This window comes from Chrysemys picta, chromosome 9, assembly GCF_011386835.1.
Source record: "Chrysemys picta bellii isolate R12L10 chromosome 9, ASM1138683v2, whole genome shotgun sequence".
Lineage (NCBI taxonomy): Eukaryota > Metazoa > Chordata > Testudines > Emydidae > Chrysemys > Chrysemys picta.
This window is the reverse complement of record NC_088799.1, coordinates 32,814,133-32,836,700: the sequence shown is the minus strand read 5'-3', so window position 1 is coordinate 32,836,700 and position 22,568 is coordinate 32,814,133. Positions and strand designations below refer to the sequence as shown.

At 44.3% G+C, this 22,568-nt stretch overlaps 1 protein-coding gene across 21 annotated transcripts in view; it reads right to left on the bottom strand.

Annotated features, from left to right (window-relative positions):
- TFDP2 (transcription factor Dp-2) overlaps positions 1-22,568 on the bottom strand; it is a 172,414-nt gene that overhangs the window by 42,543 nt on the left and 107,303 nt on the right. For all 21 annotated transcript variants that reach the window (XM_042853634.2, XM_042853635.2, XM_065556919.1 and 18 more), the window contains one exon: positions 8,502-8,623. In XM_042853634.2, the coding sequence (XP_042709568.1) occupies positions 8,502-8,623 (122 nt within the window). The remainder of the gene's footprint in view (positions 1-8,501; positions 8,624-22,568) is intronic.

The window sequence follows — 22,568 nt, the reverse complement described above, 5'->3', positions numbered from 1 at the left end:
GCCAGGTCACAGTTAACTTCCATAAGTGAAGAGCCATCAGAATTATCCTGTGTTGGTGGCACCCTGTCCAGAACTTGATGGACTCCAGACAGAGAGGAGACAAGCATGCGCCTCCTTGCTTGTTGATGAAATGCATTACACATGTGTTGTCCGTCCGGATTGTCACTGCAGAATTCTGCAAAACAGATAGGAAGGCTAGCCTGATGTGTCTGAGCTCCAGGACACTGATGTGGAACCCCCTGTTCTGAGTGATAGCTATTGCATCAACAGGAATTTGTCTTCAGGAAGGTATGCTTTCACTGGTCTAGGAGTCAAGGCTCCTATGAACTTTATCATCCGTGATGAGCTAAGAGAGTGTAGTAGGCACCTTAGCTCAGAGAACAGGGACAGGACATATTCTAAGCTTGCCACCATCTCCTTCTAGGAACTGCCCTGAGTCAACCAATCGTTGAGGTAGGGGTAAATGGGAATGCCCTTTCTTCTGAGATGGGTCACTGGTACTTCACTGGTACTTCTAGGCACTTTGTAAAAACTCTTGGTGCCACGGAGAGCCTGAAAGGCAGTACCTTACACTGGTAATGACTGGTTCCCACTGTGAATCATATGTATTTCATGTGCATCAGATGGACAGCTATGGGTCTCTCATTCCCTGTGCTGTTCCTGGTCTGGCTGAGGACTCTGATGCTGTATCCTTCAAGGAATGATGTTTTGTGTCCTCCCTCTGAGACCTCCCTTCACATTTGACACTATATTAGGTGAGTGTTGTCTTTACGTACAGGCATGGTTGCCAGTTTTGATGTCTGTGTCAGAGAGACCAGTGCAGGTGCCAGAGCAGTTGATGACAAGACTGTCATTATCGAGGCTTTCAGTGTTGAAGACTTCACTGATGTTGAAGTAATCAGTGTTGAAGTCACTGATGCCAGTTATGGTGGTGCTTTCTTTACCTTCTCTCCAGTGCTTGAATCTGGAGTATGATTTGTGCTCAAGGGAGCTCTGGCCAACGCTGGCTCATTTGGCCTTGTTCTAATAGTAATCTTCATTTCTGGGTCCAAAGTTACCATCATCGATTGCTCTAGCAGATATAGCTTGAGCTGGGTGTCCCTGGATGAAAAGGACTTGCACACAGAGCATCTGTCTGGGAGATGGCATTCCCCTAGGCAGAAGAGGCATTGACTGTGTCCATCCTTGGTGATCAGTCACTCACAGGAGGCCAGGGTTTAAACTCTTAAAACTTGGAGTTTGCCACAAGGTGTGGTGGTTAGCATGAAATGCGTCATCCAGGTGTACAGGAGGGTCCCTGGTAACTTTTCTTTTCTCTCTCTCTGTCAAGATAAATATTTCTTTAGAAATTTGATGACATAAATGGTTTTAAAGTCTCTAAGAAGAATAGTGTGTTGGCCAGGTGGTAGGTTCCTTCTCACTGCCATGGGTGATAAGAGGGAATTGAGAGAGGGTCAGAGCCACTCTACCTTTAATCCCTTGTGTAGGAACATGAGGAGGCACAGGGTGCATGTGTGGTCCTGACAGACTCTGTTATTCAAAAGAATCTGATCTCGCATGCATGATGCACATGTACACCTAGTGTAAGATTCAGACACAGAACTTTAGAATCTTAATCAGAACATCAACAGATTAGGAGTAATCATTTAGACCAAGAGAATTTTGCAAGTCACAGAAGTCTGGCTGTCCTTCAATACTAGATGTAGAAAAGAAAAGAGTCTCCTATATCAACCAGTATGACAGAAATCTGAATGTCAATTTGTATTTACCAGGCACTCTAAATACCCTGCTATCATATAATCCAAATATCACAATAGCATACACACTAATAGAAAAAGACAAACAACATAAGAGGGCCAACCTACTGACTTACCCTTAGTTCAACAATGGCCATATGTTGGATTTACTCCCCAAAAATTCAGAATCAGTTGCTCTTCCAGAAGATAAAAAAAACTTGGCCAACTGGTCATGCAGTTTACTTGTCAACTGTTCAGATTGTCATTTCTGCCACAGAGCAAAAAGTGCTTAACAGGCCTTGTGGCTAAAACATAGGACCAAGAGTCAGGATAGATACAAAAATTCTATTCCTATTTCTGCCACAGACTTACTGGGTACCCTTTGACAAGTCACTTAAACTTTCCATGCCTCCATTTCCCCATCTTTAAAACTGGGAAGATATTATTGACATACATATCACTGGTTAGAAAAAAAGACATTTACCTTTTCCATAACTGGTGTTCTTCGAGATGTGTTGCTCATGTCTATTCCACAATAGGTGTGCGTGCTCGCCACATGCACCGGTGCTGTAAGTTTTTCCCCTAACAGTACCCGTAGTGGAGCGCCCCAGTGACCCCTGGAGTGGCGCCTGCATGCTGTGGTATAAGGGGCGCTGCGCGGTCCCCCCAACCTCAGATCCTTCTTGCCAGACAACTCCGACAGAGGGGAAGGAGGGCGGGATGTGGAATAGACATGAGCAACACATCTCGAAGAACACCAGTTACGGAAAAGGTAACTGTCTTTTCTTTGAGTGATTGCTCATGTGTATTCCACAATAGGTGATTCCAAGCCATATCTGTTGGAGGTTGGTAGGAGTTCATAAATTCTCGGGATGGAGTACAGCCTTGCCAAACCCGGCGTCATCCCTGGTTTGGGAGACAATCGCATAGTGCGAGGTGAATGTGTGAACTGAAGACCACGCGGCAGCCCTACAAATGTCCTGGATGGGGATGTGGGCCAAAAAGGCAGCCGATGAGGCTTGCGCCCGAGTTGAGTGAACCTTCACAATTGGTGGTGGAGGGATTCCCGCCAGGTCATAACAGGTACGGATGCATGAAGTGATTCAGTTGGAGAGCCATTGAGTGGAGATCAGCCGACCTTTCATGTGCTCAGCCAACATCAGGAACAGTTGCGAGGACTTTCTGAACGGCTTAGTCCACTCCAGATAGAAAGCCAGAGCCTGTCTCACATCCAGCGTGTGGAGACAGCGCTCCTCACTGGACATGTGGGGCTTGGGGCAGAGGACCAGTAGAAAAATGTCCTGATCCATGTGATAGGCGGAGACCACCTTTGGGAGGAATGAAGAGGGTGGGTGGAGCTGGACTTATCCTTATGAAACACTGTATACCGGGGCTCGGAGGTCAGGGCCCTGAGCTCCGAGACCTGCCTGGCCATCGTGATTGCAACCCTGAAGGCCACATTCCACAAGAGGTAGGACCAGGAGCACGTGGCTAGCGGCTCAAACGGGCCCCCCGTGAGATGGGCCAACACCAGGTTTAGGTCCCACTGTGGGACTGGGGGCCTAACATATGGGAAGAGACGCTCCAACCACTTAAGGAATCGGCCAGTCATAGCATGGGAGAATACTGCATGGCCCTGCACTGGCAGATGGAAGGCCAATATAGACGCCAGGTGCACCTTGACTGATGAGGGTGCCAGGTCCTGGGCTCTAAGGTGGAGGAGGTAGTCCAGAATAAGCTGGATCGGTGCGGCCACTGGGGAAACGCCCCTCTCGTCCGCCCATTTGGAAAATCGAGACCACTTTGCCAAGTAGGCTGAGCGCATGGAGGGCCACCTGCTTTCTAGGAGGACGCGCTGAACCCCTTCTGAGCATGTCCTTTCTTCCCTACCTAACCATTGAGCAGCCACACCATGAGGTGGGATGCCGCTAGGTTGGGACAGAGGCAATGGCCCTGGTCCTGGGAGAGGAGGTCTGGGTGGGACGGCAACGGCTATGGCGACCGCCAGGCCCATGAGGGTCCCGTACCAATGCTGCCTGGGCCATGCCGGGGCAATCAGAAGGACCTGGGTCTTGTGCGTCTTTATCTTTTCCAGGACCTTGCCAATCAGCGGGAATGGGGGAAAGGCATAGAGAAACTGACCTCACCAGGACAGGAGGAAGGCATCAGAGATAGCGCCCCGTCCCAGTCCCCCTCCCCATGGAGCAGAACCAGGGACAGTGATGGTTCTGTCGAGTCGCGAACAGGTCCACCTGGGGAGTTCCCCACATTTGGAAAAGTCTGTGCACCACCTCTGGGTGGAGAGACCACTCGTGCTGAGAGGAAAAGTCCCTGCTCAAGAGATCTGCCTGCGTGTTCCGGGCGCCCGGCAGATGGAAGGCCTGTAGTCAAATGTTGTGGGCTATACAAAAATCCCACAGCCTGAGGGCTTCACGGCAGAGGATTGGGCCCCACCTTGCCTGTTGATGTAGAACATCGAGGCCGTGTTGTCCTTGAAGACCCTGACGACCTGGCCCTCCAGGTGCAAGCGGAAGGCCATGCACGCCAGCCGTACCGTCCTGAGCTCCTTGACGTTTATGTGGCGGGTCAGATCCCGAGCTGACCACAGACCTTGGGTCTGAATGTTCCCCACATGGACAGGAGTGCCACGTGATCCCGCACTTGCGATTGGGAGCTGCCCTTGACCAACAAGTCGTCCAGATAGGGGAAGCTCTGGACCCCCGGTCCTGAGGTAGGCCGCTACCACCGACATACATTTTGTGAATACCCTGGGGGCAGTGGACAGGCCAAACGGGAGGACTGTAAATTGATAGTGTTCCTGCCCCACCACAAAACAGAGGAAGCATCTGTGCCCCTCGAATATATGAATGTGGAAGTACGCATCCTGCAGATCGAGTGCGGTGTACCAGTCCCCGGGATCCAGAGAGGGGATGATGGAGGCCAGGGAGACTATGCGGAACTTGAGCTTCATCATGTACTGGTTCAGGCCTCGCAGGTTCAAGATGGGCCTGAGCCCCCTTTTGGCCTTCGGGATAAGGAAATAGCGGGAGTAGTACCCCTTGCCTTTGAACTCCCTGGGTACCGCTTCCACCGCTCCTAGGCCCAGGAGCCACCCCGCCTTCTGCGAGGAAGCAGAGCCTTGTGCGAGGAGTCCCCCAGGAGGGACGGGGGCGGCGGGTGGTTGGGCGGGAAGGAAGTAAACTGGAGGGTGTAACCCCGGGAGATGGTGTTGAGGACCCATCGGTCCGAGGTCAGCCGCGACCACTCCAGGAGGAAAGCACTCAACCGATTGGAGAAGGGAAGTTTTATTGAGGGTGGATCCCTGACGAGAACTGGCAGGGCGCCCCCGGGCATCCTGTCAAAACCGCTTTTTCCCCGCCTGCTTGCTCTTGGAGGACCCAGGTTGGGGAACAGGCTGAGACTGCCTCTGTGATCGCCTCTTATAGTCATGCGACTTCTTATAAGCGGCCTCGTATTTTGGGTGGGTGGCCTGAGTGGGAGTCTGCTGCAGCTTGAACTTCGGTTTAGCCGGAGCCGGAACGTAGAGACCCAGAGTCTAGAAAATCATGTGGGAGTCTTTCAGGGCATGCAGCTTTGTATCCATTTGTTCCGCAAACAAAGCTTTGCCGTCATATGGGAGGTCCTGCAGGGAGGTCTGCGCCTCACTGGACAGCCCAGAGAGCAGGAGCCACGAAGCCCTTCTCATGGACACCGCGGAGGCGAGTGTCTGCAGGATTGCCATGGCAGCTGCCTGCAGGATTGCCATGGCAGCTGCTGCACCCTCCTCCACCAGCGCTTTAAACTCCTTCTTGTTGTGCTCCTGGAGGGAGTCCTCAAACTTGGGCAGAGAGCCCCACAGATTGAACTTATACCAGCCCAAGAGAGCCTGGCGGTTTGCCACCCATAACTGGAAGCTCGAGGACGAATAAAGTTTCCTTCCAAAAGAGTCCAGCCTCCGTGAATTTTTATTTTTTGGTGTAGCGGCTGGCTAGCCCTGCTGCTCCCTGTGGTTGACCAACTTGACCAACAGGGAGGTAGGAGCAGGGTGGGTGTATAAGTACTTGTGTCCCTTGGCAGGGACAAAATACTTGCATTCTGCTCTCTTAGAGATGGGGGCCAATGAGGCTGGTGTTTGCCACAGGGCATTTGAAATTTTTGCCACCCCGTCATGGAGAGGCAAGGCCACCCTGCCCGGTGCCAAGGAGGACAGTACATTAAACAGGGAGTCCGAGGGCTCCTCCATCTCCTCTGCTTGGAGGTGGAGGCTTGATCCCACCCTTTCTAAGAGTTCTTGGAGGGCCCTAAAGTCTTCCTGCGGGACAGAGGGAGGCGGGGCCACTGCACCTGCTGTGGCACCAGCGGAGCCGGTTGTTTGGCCTGGCTGGCTTGGCCCATCGATGGACGACTACGAAGGGAGGCCAGGCTGACATACGACCTGCCACTGTCCCCGGAGGAGGAGTGGCGGTGCCTGGAGCGATGCTGACCACAGGACCGCGATCCCGACGTGGAGGACAGGTACCGTCGGTAACAGCTGTTCTGTGATCGGCTCCGACAGGCGGACACGCAACGGCAGGACACTGGTGATCGTTGCCCGGGGCTGCGGAGGCCGTGCTGTGGTGGGGTCCTGGAGTGGGACGCTGAAAGGGAACAACGTCGACGTCCATGCCGTAACTGGTTGCCCTCCAAGACGAGGACCTTTGGTGACGTCTGCCTCGGTCCCGTTGGTGCTCGCTCCTCGAGGCGGAGCGGTGCCGAGAGTCTCAGTTGGACGGAACCCAACCAGACAGACAGTCTGGTGGGCATTGAGGGCAATCCATGTGGACTTTGCCCTGAACAGTCGCTGGGCGGTGAACAGCATCGGGAACGTTCCCTTGACCGAGACCAGTACCGAGCCGGGAGTGACTGCAGAGATCCCAGCGGTGGTTTGCCTCTGGAGCGTGGGGCTGACATCGGTGGTGTTCCTGGTACCAGCATGGACATAACATCCCGGGCAGCCTGCAGGGCCTCCAGTGTGGAGGGCATCTGGAGATCCGGGGAGGCCTGTTTTGAATGGGCTGGGCTGCTCCACTTGACCTGAGTCAGAGGCCTAGAGGCCGGTGGAGATCGAGGACTGCCCGACATGGGTCTAGCCTCTGTCCCGGGTTTACTCTGGTGCCGCAGTGAAGAAGGCCTCTTTCTAGCCTTCTTGGCGTGCCCTGTGGACGGGGGGCGGTGCCGACTGGTCGATGGCGCCGAAGGGTTGCTGCACACCGACACCGTGGTGCCCGGTGCCACCTCGGAGTGGCGCACCAGAGCTGGGGTCAGCGCCAACTCCATCAGAATAGCCTGGACCCTAATGTCCCTTTCTCTCTCTCTCCGAGGCTTAAATGACTTGCAAATCTTGCAGCGATCTCTGAGATGGGTTTTCCCCCAAACAGTGCAGACAGAGTGCGGACCAGCAGTGGCACAGATTGCCTATAAGTATCGCACGACTTAAAACCTGGGACGCGGGACATGCCCCAGCCCAGGCACTCTAACTAAACTAAACTAACTAACCACAGGTACCATACACTGAACGAACAAGCAGTTTCGGGGATGAGCTACAGCAAAGCTGGAAGGTGCAGTTCCAAGGCACCTTTACTGGCGGCAAGAAGGAACTGAGGGTGGTGGGAGCACGCAGAGCCCCTTATACCGCATCATGGAGGCGCCTCTCCAGGGGTCGCTGGGGCTCTCCCCTCCGGATACTGCTAGGGGAAAAACTTCCGGCACTGGTGCACGTGGCAAGCATGCACACCTATTGTGGAATACACATGAGCAATCACTCAAAGAAGAACTGAGGATTACTTAATTAGTGTCTGAAAATTGATCTGAGAATCCTGGATGGAACAGCAAAATATTACTGAGAGATTAATAACACTAATAGTTAATGTAGCATGGTCCGGCCACTTACACAGACTGTGCCTTTTCTGTCTGTCTAGGTTTTTATAATGTCATCCATCACCATGGTATCTCAGCACTTACAGCATTCAAAAGATACATAAGCCTATTTTAAATGAGTAATAGTATTTGCAGGGAAGGATATGTTGATGTTAGGCTACTGGATATACTTGTCCTAAAAGTCTTACTTGAAAATGAAAAGTTATCTTCAAAAGCATTGTACTAAATCTGTCCATGATATCTTAAGGTGCAGGAATGCTGAAATCAAAAAAATAAAGGGGTCCTGAAAGATTTTAAAGCTCAAAACTCAAAGCACCTTGCTCTTCAGAGATCTCTGTGAGAACAATAGATTGCAACACTGTAAATCAGTAATATGAAAATACATCCATCAACAACATTTAGAGTTTGTCACTAGTTTTATGGCCTGTTTTTTAAAAATGCCTGCTAAGGCATGTTTGACACACCCTTCTCCTGTTGGCAAACACCAATAATCCTCTACAGTAAGGATACTGTAAATTTGTATGGATCTATGAAGAGTAAGGACTTGTTTTAATTGCGCAAATACATTCAGTCCTTTCCATTACTACCGGAAAATAAGCGTCACCACAAACCCATATACAAATTAGGTAGTAAAATGAACCTGGACTGAAATCACTGGTACATGTAGTTACACGCGTACGTATTACAGACATTAAAAGTACAAAATATGCTTAACCGCTCACACCCTTTGAACTGTGTAGGAACTAGGATGTTTGAGCCAAGATACACATGCAAGAGTATACAGAAGAAAAATCAAAACAGATTTGCCCCAGTGTCCGGCACTTCTCTTTAAACAAAACAAATTCTTACCCTGGAATCCAGCCAGTGGCTTCTGTTATGTGCGTCTGAGTGACCATTGCTGGTGCTGGGGTGTATGGACTCCCAATCAGAACACTCCCTGAATTGGTCAGTCTTTGTGGTGTGCTTATGATCTATGAAAATTAGAAACAAAATTATGTTCTATAAAACAATTTAAAAGTAAATGGACATAAATCAACACTAATCATGGTCTTAAGCAAAAGTAAACCAATTTTAGCATTATGTAAACTGTAGTCACATGCACTTAACACTGAAGAGGCATCACTTAAAAATATGGCCTCAAACTATCTTGCAACATATTATATTCCAGGCCTTAATGTGAGACCCAATTCCATTGTCTTTTGGTAATTTCTTTCAATCTAATGACATTATTGAGAGATTTTCTTAAGCAAAGAGTATGAAACTGAACTTTTTCCTCATAAACGCATGCTTGCAATGCATGTGTCACAGGTGAAAGGCTATATACCGTATATATCTCACAGCTGTGTCTTGATTTTGCGGATCAGTTGAACTGGTGGAAAGGGGAGCTGGATACCACTGCAGAAGGCAGGCATCGGCCAAGGAGAACTAGGCTCTTGCCCCTTCTGGAACGCTTAATGTCCTTGGTGGCAAACAGTTTTATCATGAGAACCCCCTTTTATGATTAATCTCCAAAATCAAGAAAATTCTGCAGGACTGTAGATGAATTATATAATCATATACATAAAATTATGAAAGCTATACCTTAAAATTCTGTTAAAAATGTTGTCTACATTAAAAGAGACCCGTTGCAGCTGAATCAGTTCTGAACACAGTTTAACTCCAAGTGTAGACAAGGACAAACCAAGTAGCCTGAAATAGTAACTTAATTTCATATTAATCAATCAATAAGTTTACCTGTACTTTTCCTGGGCCCTGTAGTGACCCATGTGAGTCAAAACTGCATACCTTAGTTTTAGATGGGACTAACAATTTCAGTCATTCTGCTAATTTGGTTGGCCTTATTCAGGCAATAAAAAAAGGCCTACACAAACAATTGTTAGGTTAGTTGGGCTATATATTCATGAGGCTTAAAAGTTTTAATGGGTCCACCATAATATGGATAGATATATCCTTCTTGGAACAATCAGAAGCCTATGTGTACTGATGACGCTGGGGCTGAATTTCAATATTGCAAATGCCTCATTTGTAGATGAGCATAGGGAGTTACATTCATTGCTGAAGCCATGAGACCCATTAACCACACAAAAAAAGAAATAATTTGTTCTGGAAATTGATGTAGAAGGTTTATGGCTGATTTTTTCTTTAAGCATCTGTCTCCACCGTTAAGTCCAACATGGCGCCTGTAAAAGGATCCATTGAGTGGGTATTAGTAATGATTTTTCCCAGTTTATTCTGAGCCTTAAGTTGTTGAAAAGCATACAGATCTGGGAGATCACTATAGAGAGGGCTTTCTTTGATGGAACTTTGATAAACCAATCATCTAAATAAGGGGAGATGAAAATACCCTGTCTCTGGTAGGTGGGCAACAACCACCACCGACAGGCATTTAAAAAAAAAAAACACTTAGGGCCATAGATAGGCCAAAGGGGCGGAACTTGTATTGAAAATTATCTTTTCCTATGACGAAATGGAGATATTTGCAGTGAGACAGTCTTGTGGATATGTGAAAATAAACATTATTTAAATCAACAGCTGCAAACCAGTCCTGTTGGGTAAGAGAAGGAATTACAGATTCTAGAGACAGCAAGTGGAAGTGGAACCTCTTTATGGAAAAATTCAGTTTCCTCTGATCCAATATTGGATGGAATCCCCATCATTTTTTTGTTTTTGTTTTTTGTTTACATTAGAAAGTACTTTGAATAGAATTATTCTGGTCATCCATAATACTATTAATAAACAATGATAACTGATTCCATAGGTGATGGCAGTATCATGCCATAACTTCCTGATATTTCATGATTCTCATTCCAAAGGTGGCAGATGAAAAATATTTTCTTCCTAATGCATCCATCCTCTTTCCCTCCCTATCAGAAGAAGTTTAATGCACTATACCTCCCTCAGAGCATTGACCTGTGGTCTCCAGCACCAGAGAAATCACAGGTGGATGCATATGGATCACAGGAAAACTTTACCAGCTCCTCCCAAGAGGGTTATCAGCTTCCCCAGCCATTGGTTTAGCTGATTTAGCAGGTTGAGACAGTCCATCCAAAAAAGGTTAAATAATTCTGCTTCTTGAGAATTAACCCAAAATATCAAACACTGGGTGTGAAGTCTCCTCCACAGCTATTTACGGCATGCCCAGAATCTTAGCCATTATATCCATTAGTTCAGAATAAGAACTACATCTTCTGAAGGGAACGAAAAGGAAACTAAATTAACATAAATAAAGACTGGCACCAGCCTCTCTGTCCAACCAGATTCCTCCAGCCATCCGTTCTACAGCTCTGGACAATGTGATTAAGGGAATCTCTGAGACTCTGCAACAGAGGGAATTCTCCTTCTGCACCTTTGCTTTATATCAGTTAAAGCTAAATAAATCTCTTTATTATACCAAAATATCTACAGAGACAGTACACTGAATCTATATCCTTTTTTATTCTCCGGCTATCACCTTTGAAGATCTTTACACCATTCATGCGGACCTTGTTTCTGAGAGAAGCTAGATTCTGCTCTCTCCATAAGGCATTGCTTCATCTGTCCAACAAATGGTGCCACTGGACAGTAAAGAGGTCTCTCTTCTCCACAAGTTTGCAGCATCCCAGTATGGGACTAGAAGAACTCTGAATTGCCACATCAGTGAATGTTATTACTGCTAAATTACCAAGTCAGTCATTTATCCTTATACTAAGAACTCTGGGAAAGTATTTAAAAAAGAAAGGTTACGTCTCTTCTAGTAACTGGAATTCTTCAAAATGCATGCCCCCTATCTGTAGTCCACTGGGGGTCCATGTGCTCCATGTGCCAGAAAGCTGAAGATTCTTGCTAGTAGTATCCATTGGTCTGTGTCTGAGCCCCCTCCTCCTCATGCTTTAAGTATATTAGGTATTTGAAAACACAAGAAATGGAAGCAGATACAGGAGAGCCAGATTGTCCCTTCATCCAAGTTTGAAATCCGGACCACTTTAGATGGTAACAGATTCTAGTAGATTGCTTTTGTAAGTTAATTAGTTCATCCTGCACAGATGAAGAACATGACTGCTCAAGAGCAGACTGCTCAAGTCCAATCACTCATGTCGTCAGGTGAAGACTGCAGGTCCATATGAAAGATCCTGCCCTCCTGGCTTGGACAGGAGAGCTGAGGGCAGGGGAAGATATGTGAAGACTCTGCTGGACAGCTGAAGGAGACTGGTAATGACTACTGCTGATACGGCCAAGTCGGGGCAATGAGCATCATTCTTGCCCTGTCCTGATATATCTTCCTTACCATCTTTAAATCAATGGGAAGAAAGGAAACAAATACATCAAGCCCTTCCTCCAATGCAAAAGGAAGGCATCTCACAGGGATTGTCAGTCTCTGCTTGCTCTGGAACAGAGAGAGGCTGTAGCAGTTTTGTCAGAATCAGATGGATCTGACAGGTCTGATGCATGGAAAATGGCACTACTAATATTGGCATTTTGGCTCTAAGCCTCCTTTTCTTCTATGCTATGACAAAAGGAACTGAAGGCATTGACAGCCCAGATTCTGACCCACTGAGCAATTATATCTTCCTGGCACTGGAAATGGAAGTCAGAATTGGTAATGGTCCTGCAGCTGCAGGGATTCCATGTGGGTTGAATAGGTGAGAGGAACAACGTACGGCATCAGTGCTGAACTATCTCTCAACCTCTCTTCCAGAAATGAAGCAGTCAGATCTGACCACATGGGCCTCCATTTAAACATCTGGAGCCTCAGGGTATTGACTGAGTGAGTCGCAGGAACCAAGTCCAACATCAACAGGTGTAGTGGCTTCTTGGAACCCTTCAGTTGTTTGGAGCCATTGGCAGCCACAGCGGCAGAGAGACTGGTCTCTTACACCTAGCATCTGAGTCCTGACCAGGTCTAGATGGGTCTAGCTATGAGGGCTTCTTTTAGGAGGTGAATCTCCCTATCCTGGGTGTGAAAGTTCGGCAAATAGAACACCCAGAAGGTGAGCATCTTTCTCCCAGGCACTTGAGGCACCACATAGGGTTGTCAGATGCAAGAAGGACAGCCAGGTAGGAAGCGCACTTCTTGAATCTAGCTTCTTCTGTTTTCTCAGTTCCTCCATAACCCGAAGCCAGGAGAAATCTGAATTCATGAACTAACTATACTGAAAATGAGCTAACACTATTGCTAAGTAGAAAAGAGACTACAAAGAAACCAGAGCAGTTCACATCTGCCCAGGCACGCAGATGGAAGAAACTGGGGTAGTGAGGGAGTTCCACCCCCTTTGTAGCCTCGCCCTCAGTGTGTCATGATGCTCAACAGTGGGAGGGCATAGTAGTGCTTTGGCTGTCACTGCTAAAAGAGGTTTTTACTGTAAGGCAGTACAAGGTGGCACAGCACCCATAATTGGGAATATGCAGAAACACTTGAAGAGGAACCATTCTTAGTTTATTTGTAAAACACACCTAGATTTTTTACTTCTTAACACTGCTTACAACAATTCAAATTCAGTCATGAATTTCAGAGGAAGTGTGACTTATAATAGTGGGCAGATAAAACTTCAAGATGTAAAAGAAGACAGGTAGTGAAGATATTTTAGAATAGTGTAGTTGAGGAGATTGTGAATAAATTGAAATGTTAACTTATTGTAGAACTGATGCCAAATCAGTTCTACAAGTTGTTTGCTTGCAATGGAGCCAGATTGTTATAGTAATTATTTTCAGAAGTGCACTCAAACATTCTCTGGGTTTAAGTCCTTCACTACTTGCTTCTGCTTTTAGTTGTAATAAACATTAGTTAGCATAAAATTACCATACTCTGCTCAGGCTTGCAAGCCACTAAAACGTCAAGGTGTTGGTTGGCATGAAATACTGCCATAGTTCACCGGCTAACACACAACTGGATTTCATCATTGTGTATCATTTTATAACAAAGGAAGATAACAGTGTAAGATTGACTCTACTCCAACATTTCATTTTATTCCAGCAAGACTTCTGGGATAAACTTTCTATGAAAAAGCTCTTTCAAGATCCATATTTTGTTTGGTTGTTGGGCTTTGTGACATCTAAGGAATGACATTTTAGTTATGTTTTGAACACCACATGTATTAAGCTTTAGGATGTATTGTATTCCCTCTTCTACTGTTTAATGTATTAAAACCTGAATATATACCCATCAGCTACCTATTCTGTTCATGTGGCATAGGGTATTTATTCTACTGGGTTACAACATAATATTTAGAGTATACTCCTTCCATTTTCTTCCCCTTACCTGACTGAGTGTCATTTTAAAATTTCTTAAGAAACACTGCCAATGCTTCCCACAGCCATGTTTGGTTTCTCTTAAAAATACAATTAACATTTCTGTTCCTAATGCTGGTAGTGGCCAGTTTTAAAAGAGACGCTTTTGGAAATGGGAGAAACAGCACAAGCTAAGGTATTTGGAGAGTTTGATATTATTGGAGCCTGATTGACTTAACTGTGTTGGGAACAAAAGATCCCCCAAGATGGTTGTATCTGTAGAACGTAGGTTGACACTAAAATATGGTATACCCATTATCAGTTTACTTCAATACTGACCTAAGAATCAGAAAACCTTAATGGTAGAAATTAAGCAGTGCTTAGTTAGTTGATTTAGTTGACTTTTTTTTAAACCAATATTGAAACTGGATGAAAAACAATGCAACATATTCAGAGTTTATAAGTTAAACATTTTGATTACATATTAAAGTTTTGTCCAATTGTTAAACCAGCACTGAAGATTTTAACCCCCTCTTCTTATACTGGTCTCCTGCAGTGCTACAAATTATACAACTTTTCAGCACGTTGGCCCCACCCAGCATATGACTCACACATGCCAATTATAATTTAAAATATTATTTTCACATGCTTTTCAGTTTGCTCATGTTGAGTTGCACTTCTACCCCTCTAAGCTTTCACACTGCTAGGTCAAGCTGAAGAGATTGAGTTTTCCTTTAAGTCATAATACTAACACGCCATAAGAGACTAGTATAACTATAATGTCATCATAGCATTACTATGACAACTAGTAGAGTATATTTAGAATGTGCAAACCACTTGAATGTTACAAAAGATGGTCATTATGGCCTTTACTTCTTGTACTCTATTGCCCTCTAGAGTAAACAGACAATAAAGCAGGTCACAGAATGCATTCTTTTAAAAGGTCCAATCTAAAAAAACATACATAGCAGGGCCCCAAACTGGTTAACACTGTTTGGCCTTGCCATTACAGATGGGATCTAGTCAGGTTTTTAAGACTGACAATGAATTGTTCTACTCCCTTCAGTGTCAAAGCTGCAAACGGTCATAATCAGGGACACTAGAGAGACAACGTGGGTGAGGTAATATCCTGAGTTACAGAGTAGCAGCCGTGTTAGTCTGTATCCGCAAAAAGAACAGGAGTACTTGTGGCACCTTAGAGACTAACAAATTTCTTCGGATGCATCCGAAGAAGTGGGCTGTAGTCCACGAAAGCTTATGCTCAAATAAATTTGTTAGTCTCTAAGGTGCCACAAGTACTCCTGTTCTTTATCCTGAGTTAGTTTCCAAGATCTGAAGAGCTCTTTGTAAGCTTGAAAGCTTGTCTCTCTCACCAACAGAAGTTGGTCCAATAAAAGATATTGCTTCACCTACCTTTTCTGTCCAATATCCTGGGACCAACACAGCACTAAAAAATCCCTGATAGTTATTTTAGTATCTAAATTTTTTTTACAGTATGTAGAATCCAAGTTTTCCTTAAAAAAAAAAATATCACTCTGAATTGTAGCATTTTTTGTTGCAAAGTAATAATCTTGCTGTCCTGTTAACCAGACTGCCAAAATATAACAGCAAAGCTATTAACTCTATATGGGCTTGTCTTTAGCAATACTGGTATAGTTATATAATTGCCAGCATAAGCTAAACTGCAAAAAGGCACTCTTATAAGAGTGGCTACATAGGCAGTTATATCCGTATAACTATAATTATAGTGCTATAGTAATAGTGCTATAGTTATGCTGGTAAATTTCCCTGCATAGATACTCTATCACCTAATATGCCTTATACTTCATTCCCAGTCTCTCCTATTCCAGCACAATATGCCTTAAAGGGGTGTAGACTTTAAAGCCTGCCAATAGCAAGGACCATTTACAAGCTATTGTAATTAAGCATGGGCAATCAGAGGGCACTTGTACACTGCATCAGGAAAGGCTTGTTCACACTTGGGAAAAAAAGGTGTGTTCTTACCATGTTTTAGCTAACCCATTGTAATGACCACAAGGTAAAGTCTTAGTATAGACTAGGTCATGGGTAGGCAACCTATGGCACGCATGCCAAAGGCGGCACGTGAGCTGATTTTCAGTGGCACTCTCACTGCCCAGGTCCTGGCCACCGGTCCAGGGGGCTCTGCATTTTAATTTAATGTTAAATGAAGCTTCTTAAACATTTAAAAAACCCTATTTACTTTACATACAACAATAGTTTAGTTATATATTATAGACTTATAGAAAGAGACCTTCTAAAAACGTTAAAATGTATTACTGGCACGTGAAACCTTAAATTAGAGTGAATAAATGAAGACTCAGCACACCACTTCTGAAAGGTTGCTGAGCCCTGGACTAGGTGGTCTGTAGTATTCACATGTTTTAGCAGGTCAAGCTAAGCCCCTAGTGTTTACATCAACCAGCTAAAATTGGTTAAAACTACAACTCTCTTACCTTCACTATGATTTTAACATGGGTTAAAGAGACTCCTTTTTCCTAGTGAAGACCTAGATTATGGCTTTTCAGTGTGGATGAGTCCCATACGTTCAGGTGAATTACAATAGAAACCGGTAAAATAATTAGGAATACGGAGGCACCTTAAAGACTCCATGCATCTGAAGAAGTGGGCTTTTTACCCACAAAAGCTTATGCCCGAATAAATTTGTTAGTCTCCTCATTGTTTTTGTGGATACAGACTAACACGGCTACCCCTCTGACACTCGGTAAAATAATTTACACTTACCTAATACATCACTGACTAAAACGGTAGCCATTTGTTTGACTACACTCATGGTTCAGTATTAAAAATGTTCAAGAGACCCAATTTAGCCACATTTATTGTCTAAAGACAAAACAGAACAATACGAAAAAGAGACATACGTACCCTCCTTCTGGGAAGCAATTCTTATCTTGCAGAATGTTCCCCTTAAATAGGAGGTATGCTTCAAAGATACACATTTCAACTAGTTGCATTTATAGTATGATTTTATAAGCCACACAACTCATCAATTAAAGTTTAAGGCTGTACCTACACTAATGAGCTTGCAGTGGCACAGCTGTACTGATTCAGCTGTAAGATCGCGTGTGTTGCTGCTCTATGTTGGAAGGAGAGAGCTCTCCCGTTGACATAATAAAACCATCTCCATGAGCGGCAGTAGCTATGTCAGCGTGTGAATCTCTCCCTCTGACCACACCGGTGCATCTATCAGTGTAACTTATGTCACTCAGGGGTGGTTTTTTTTTCACATCCCTGAGTGACATAAGTTATTCTGACAAAAGTGGTAGTGTAGACATGGCCTAAGTTTAACCCTCTGGTTTGTGCCACCTTTGACCTTGGTGGGTCCCTTTACTTTCCCATATCTCTTTTTGAATACTAAATTCCAAGTGTTGAGGAGTCACGAAAGTTCTCCCTAACAGTACTTGGTACACAATATTCATGTATCTTTGTTTTGACAAGTTTCCTATTTTTTAATGCCAAAGCTGACTTCAGCTTTGCAATGTTGTGGGATCCTTGCTGTGGGTGAACAGAATCATGGGAAGAGTGTAATACATTCAGATAACATAACTTCTCAACGTGTATACATATATATATTATATATATATATAATATTAAAATCATGCATATTATACCTATTAACTTGGTTATACTATGCCTTACATATGTATATTGGCTAACAATCTCTTTAAGACCCAGTACAAACTAACTAATCCTCATCCAATTACTTCCAAGGGATGGTGTAAGTATTATCTTCATTTTACAAATGGGGAACTGAGAGTGAGTTATTTAAATACCATCTTTAAGTATTTTACTGCTGATCAAAAACCACACAAAAGAAGAGGGGTGAGGATATTATAAAGATCTGTACACTAATATGAATAAAATAAAATGTCAGTGCCATGGGTTGTGGATGGAGCTTTGGAACTTCAATGAACCATCTTTTATCCTGAATTTAAATATTGTGATCAAATCTGTGACTAAGTGGCCAAAAATTACTAAACATCTAGCTACAATAGTACTTTAAAATATTTTAAGCCACTGATTTAATACTTTAGCTCCTTTGACAGTGGTTTTTTTTCTGAATGAACTCTGCTCCCCTGGTTCTTTAAAAAAAGACTTTCTTGTCTAGGCTGGAGAAGAATGGGATATGTTTACCTACCACTTCCTCTTTGCCATTTTATGTCCCACCTTCTGTTCACCTGCAGCAACTGCACTGTGGTACCTAACCTTTGACCTGAAGGACAGGCATGTTGGTCCTTTGTTTCTGTGCTGATATGTGATGCTGGACACACCACCTGTTGTGACACTATGAGACCTAGCTATAAAAAATTAAGAAATACCTGTACAGTGTCCAGCCTCTTACTGACCTGGGAAGTGGAATCCAGAATCCAGATTTGAAGTGGAAGTGGAATCCAGAACCAGATTTACCTTACTAAAAGATGCATATTCCAATGGCTAGAATGATAATTTGCTCTTCTTAGTGAAGTAAGATTTTTTGTTTTCATTGCAATAAAAACAAGAAACAACAAAAGTTGTGGACCACAGTAAAATCAGAACTGTATTTAGGGTACGTGTGTGTTTGTGTGGTTATTCCCCCCGGCCCCTAATTTTGAGATCCAAGAGTGAATTTAGATTAGTTCTGTGGATTTTACATGTAGACTTTAATCCAGAAAAAAGAAACACCTATCATCAACTGATTGAGTCTCTCCTCAACTTTAGAATTCTTAAACAGGGGACAATAGACATATACAAAAGAAACTAAATTTCAAGTACACTTTGGCCCCAGTTCAGCAAAACACTTAAGGATATGTTTAGCTTTAAGCATAATAGTAGTCCTATTCAGTCATTTAGAAGAAGGTACCTACACATACAGTGGGACTATTCAATGCCTAAAGTTAAGCAAGCATTTCACTGCTGAATCAGTTTCCAGAAGCTAACAAGTTTAAGTGGGAATCTCTTAGAACCCAGTAACTATTCCCAGTAATGTCCTATTGAGAGATAATAACTGTTTTAAAATTGTTATAAATAAAGATAGATATAAATACAGAAAATTCCTAATTGACAAGGTTAAACAGGCAACTGACAGAGACCACCAATAGTACAGATCTGGAGTCAAATCCTTTTGACCTTGTTCCTGTGAATTGTCCTGCTTATTTCAGGTGAGGTGAGTTAACTGAGTAAGGATTTGGCCTTTAAAGCCCATGAAGAATTCTATAGGTCCTGCGTCTATATATATAAGTGATGTACTCAGCTTTTACCTGAAGGGCTTGTAATCAGGCTTGTAACCCTAAGTCAGTCTACAAAACCAGTTCTTTCAACTGGAATCACAGTTTTTGGCCAATAAAAAGGAGAAAATAAACAGTAATAATACTTAGCTCTTATACAGCACTTTTAGTTCATAGATCTCAATGCTTTACAAAAGAAAGGTGAACATCATTATCCTCATGTTACAAATGGAGAAACTGAGGCAGAGAAAGGGAAAGTAACTGGCCTCAAGTCACACAGCAGGCTAGTGGCTGTGCTGGGAAACCAGAACCCAGGTCTCCTGACTCTCAGTTTAGTTCTCCATGTACTGTTCCACACTGCCTTCCATCTCTGAAACAAATGTACCAGAACAAATGTTTTATTATTAATTTTAAAAGGGACACTTACTTAGATTTGACTCAAGGTTTATGTTTTGTTTAAAAAAAGTTTCAAAGGCCAGGAGAAATTTTTTAAATAGATAAAGCAAGAACATAAGAATGGCCCTACTGGGTCAGACCAAAGGTCCATCTAGCCCAGTATTCTGTCTTTCGACAGGGGTCAGTGCCAGGTGCCCCAGAGGAAATTAACAGAACAGGTAATCATCAAGCGATCCATCCCCTGTCACCCATTCCCAGCATCTGGCAAACAGAGGCTAGGGACACCATTCCCACCCATCCTGGCTAATAGCCATTGATGGACCTATCCTCCATGAATTTATCTAGTTATTTTTTGAACCCTGTTATGGTCTTGGCCTTCACAACATCCTCTGGAGTTCCACAGGTTGACTGTGCATTGGGAAGGGAACGCTGTGATCATCTATGTAGAACACAGGCATAGGACTTCCCTGACTTAATTCCTGTTTGAACTGCAGCATATCTTTTAGAAAAACATGCAATCTTGATTTAAAAATTGCCAGTGACGGAGAATTCACCACAATTTTTGGTAATTTGTTCCTATGATTAATCACCCCCACTGTTTACCTTATTTCCAGTCTAAATTTGTACAGCTTCAACTTTCAGCCACTGGATCTTGCTATACCTTTGTCTGCCGGACTGAAGAGCCATTATCAAATTTTGTTCTCCACGTAGGTACTTGTAGATTGTATTCAAGTCATCCCTTAATCTTTTCTTTATTAAGATAGACTATAAAAGCTGAATCTGTTTATCAGTCTATCTATCAATCCTTTAAACACACTCATGGCTTTTTCTTCCAATTTATCAATGTCCTTCTTGAATTGTGGATACCAGAATGAGCCACAATATTCCAGTAGCAATTGCAAGTGCCAAACAAAGAGGTAATGTGACTTCCCTACTCCTATTCCACATTCCCCTGTTTATACATTCAAGGACTGCATTAGCTCTTTTGTCAAACCACTGCAGTTGGAACTCACGTTAGTTGATAATCCACCATGACTTTTCAGGTCTTTTTCTGAGTCACTGCTCCCCAGGATAGAGCCCATGATCCAGTAAATATAGCTTACATTTATTGTTTCCAGATGTATCTCCTTACAGGTTCCTAAAATCTCATGCTTCAGGGCTTCAGCTGATCACCTGCAGGATACAGGAAGGAATTTTCCCTCCCACCCTACTGCATTGTGGGTGGTGGTGGGGTTTTTTTTTCTTTCTTTTTTTTGCTTTTCGCCTTCCTATGAAGCATCAGAAATGACCACAGTTGGAGATAAGAGACTGGACCGGGTAAGCCAGTGCACTCAGGTGATACTCAACATTCTCTCTCTCAGGTACTTGGCTGGATGATTCCTGCTCACATGCTATAGGTCTAACTGATTGACATAGGTGGGGTTGGGAAGGAATTTCCCCCCAGGTTAGATTGGCTGTGATGTTTTTTTTTGCCTCCTCTGAATCATGTGGGTACAGGTCCCTTGCCAGATCATCTGGGTATCTCTCACTTAATCAACTCCCTGATATTGCATTTGGGCAGTGGGATACCTCAGTCCCTCCTATGCTGGGCCAGTGCTTCCATTTAGGCGACCTAGGCAGTCACCTAGGGCGCCAGGATTTGGGGGCGCAGCAATTCAGTAGTGGGGGGTCCTTCTGCGTTCTGGGTCTTCGGGGGCAATTCTGCGGTGGGTCCTTCACTCGCTCCAGGACCCGCCGCCGAAGTGCCCCGAAGACTGGGAGCGCGGAAGGACCCCCGCCTAGGGCGCCAAGAACCCTGGCGCCACTCCTGCTCCTATGCTTTGTCTGTGGCACATAATAGGTTAGTCTCCTAAGGGCTGTAATACTTTGGTCTAATTCAGTTGTTGGGTTTGGTGTGTGGGTGTTGGGTGGTGGCCTGTGATATACAGGAGATCCAACTAGATGATCTGGGGGTACCTTCTGGCCTTAAATTCAATGACTCTATAGCTCTGTTTGGCTGTATTAAACTCATTTTGTTTGTTTGCACCCAGCTTACCAGATGGCTTTCTATCATTGATGTGTGCTCGTCATTATTTACCATTTCCCCCAATTGTTGTGTAATGTGCAAATTTTATCAGTGATGATTTTTTTTCCAGGTCATTGATAAAAAATGTTAAATAGTGTAGGGCCAAGAACCACTCCCTGCAGAATTCCCCTACCCAAAACTGACCAAAACAAAATAAAACAAAACAAAACCATTAACCAACAAATAAAATGAATTATATCCCTGAAGTATTTGTAACCCAGACTCTGCAACATTTTATTTCTTGACTCTCATAGATTGCAGGTAAAATTTGCAAATATGCCTAAATCCTACTTTCAGAAGTGACTTAGACATTCAGGAGACTAAGGCCTGGTCTACACTACGGGGTTAGGTCAAATTTAGCCACGTTAGGTCGATTTAAAAATGAATGCGTCCACACAACCAACCCCATTCCGTTGACCTAAAGGGCTCTTAAAATCAACTTCTGTACTCCTCCCCGGCGAGGGGAGTAGTGCTAAAATCGACTTTGCTGGGTTGAATTTGGGGTAGTGCGGATGCAAATCGACAATATTGGCCTCCAGGAGCTATCCCAGAGTGCTCCATTGTGACCACTCTGGACAGCATTTTGAACTCCGATGCACTAGCCAGGTACACAGGAAAAGCCCCAGGAACTTTTGAATTTTATTTCCTGTTTGGTCAGTGTGGCGAACTCAGCAGCACTGGTGATCATACAGTCCCCCCAGAATCGCAAATGAGCTCCAGCATGGACCGAAAGGGAGACACTGGATCTGATTGCTGTATGGGGAGAAGCATCCGTGTAGGCCAAACTCTGACCAAAAAGAAGAAATGCAAATACATTTGCCAAAATCTCACAGGACATGTTGGACAGAGGCTACAACAGGGACACACAGCAGTGCCATGTGAAAGTTAAGGAGCTCAGGCAAGCCTACCAAAAGACAAAGGAGGCAAACGGTTGCTCCAGGTCAGAGCCACACACATGCCGCTTCTATGATCAACTGCATGGCATTCTAGGGGGGAAATAGGAGAATT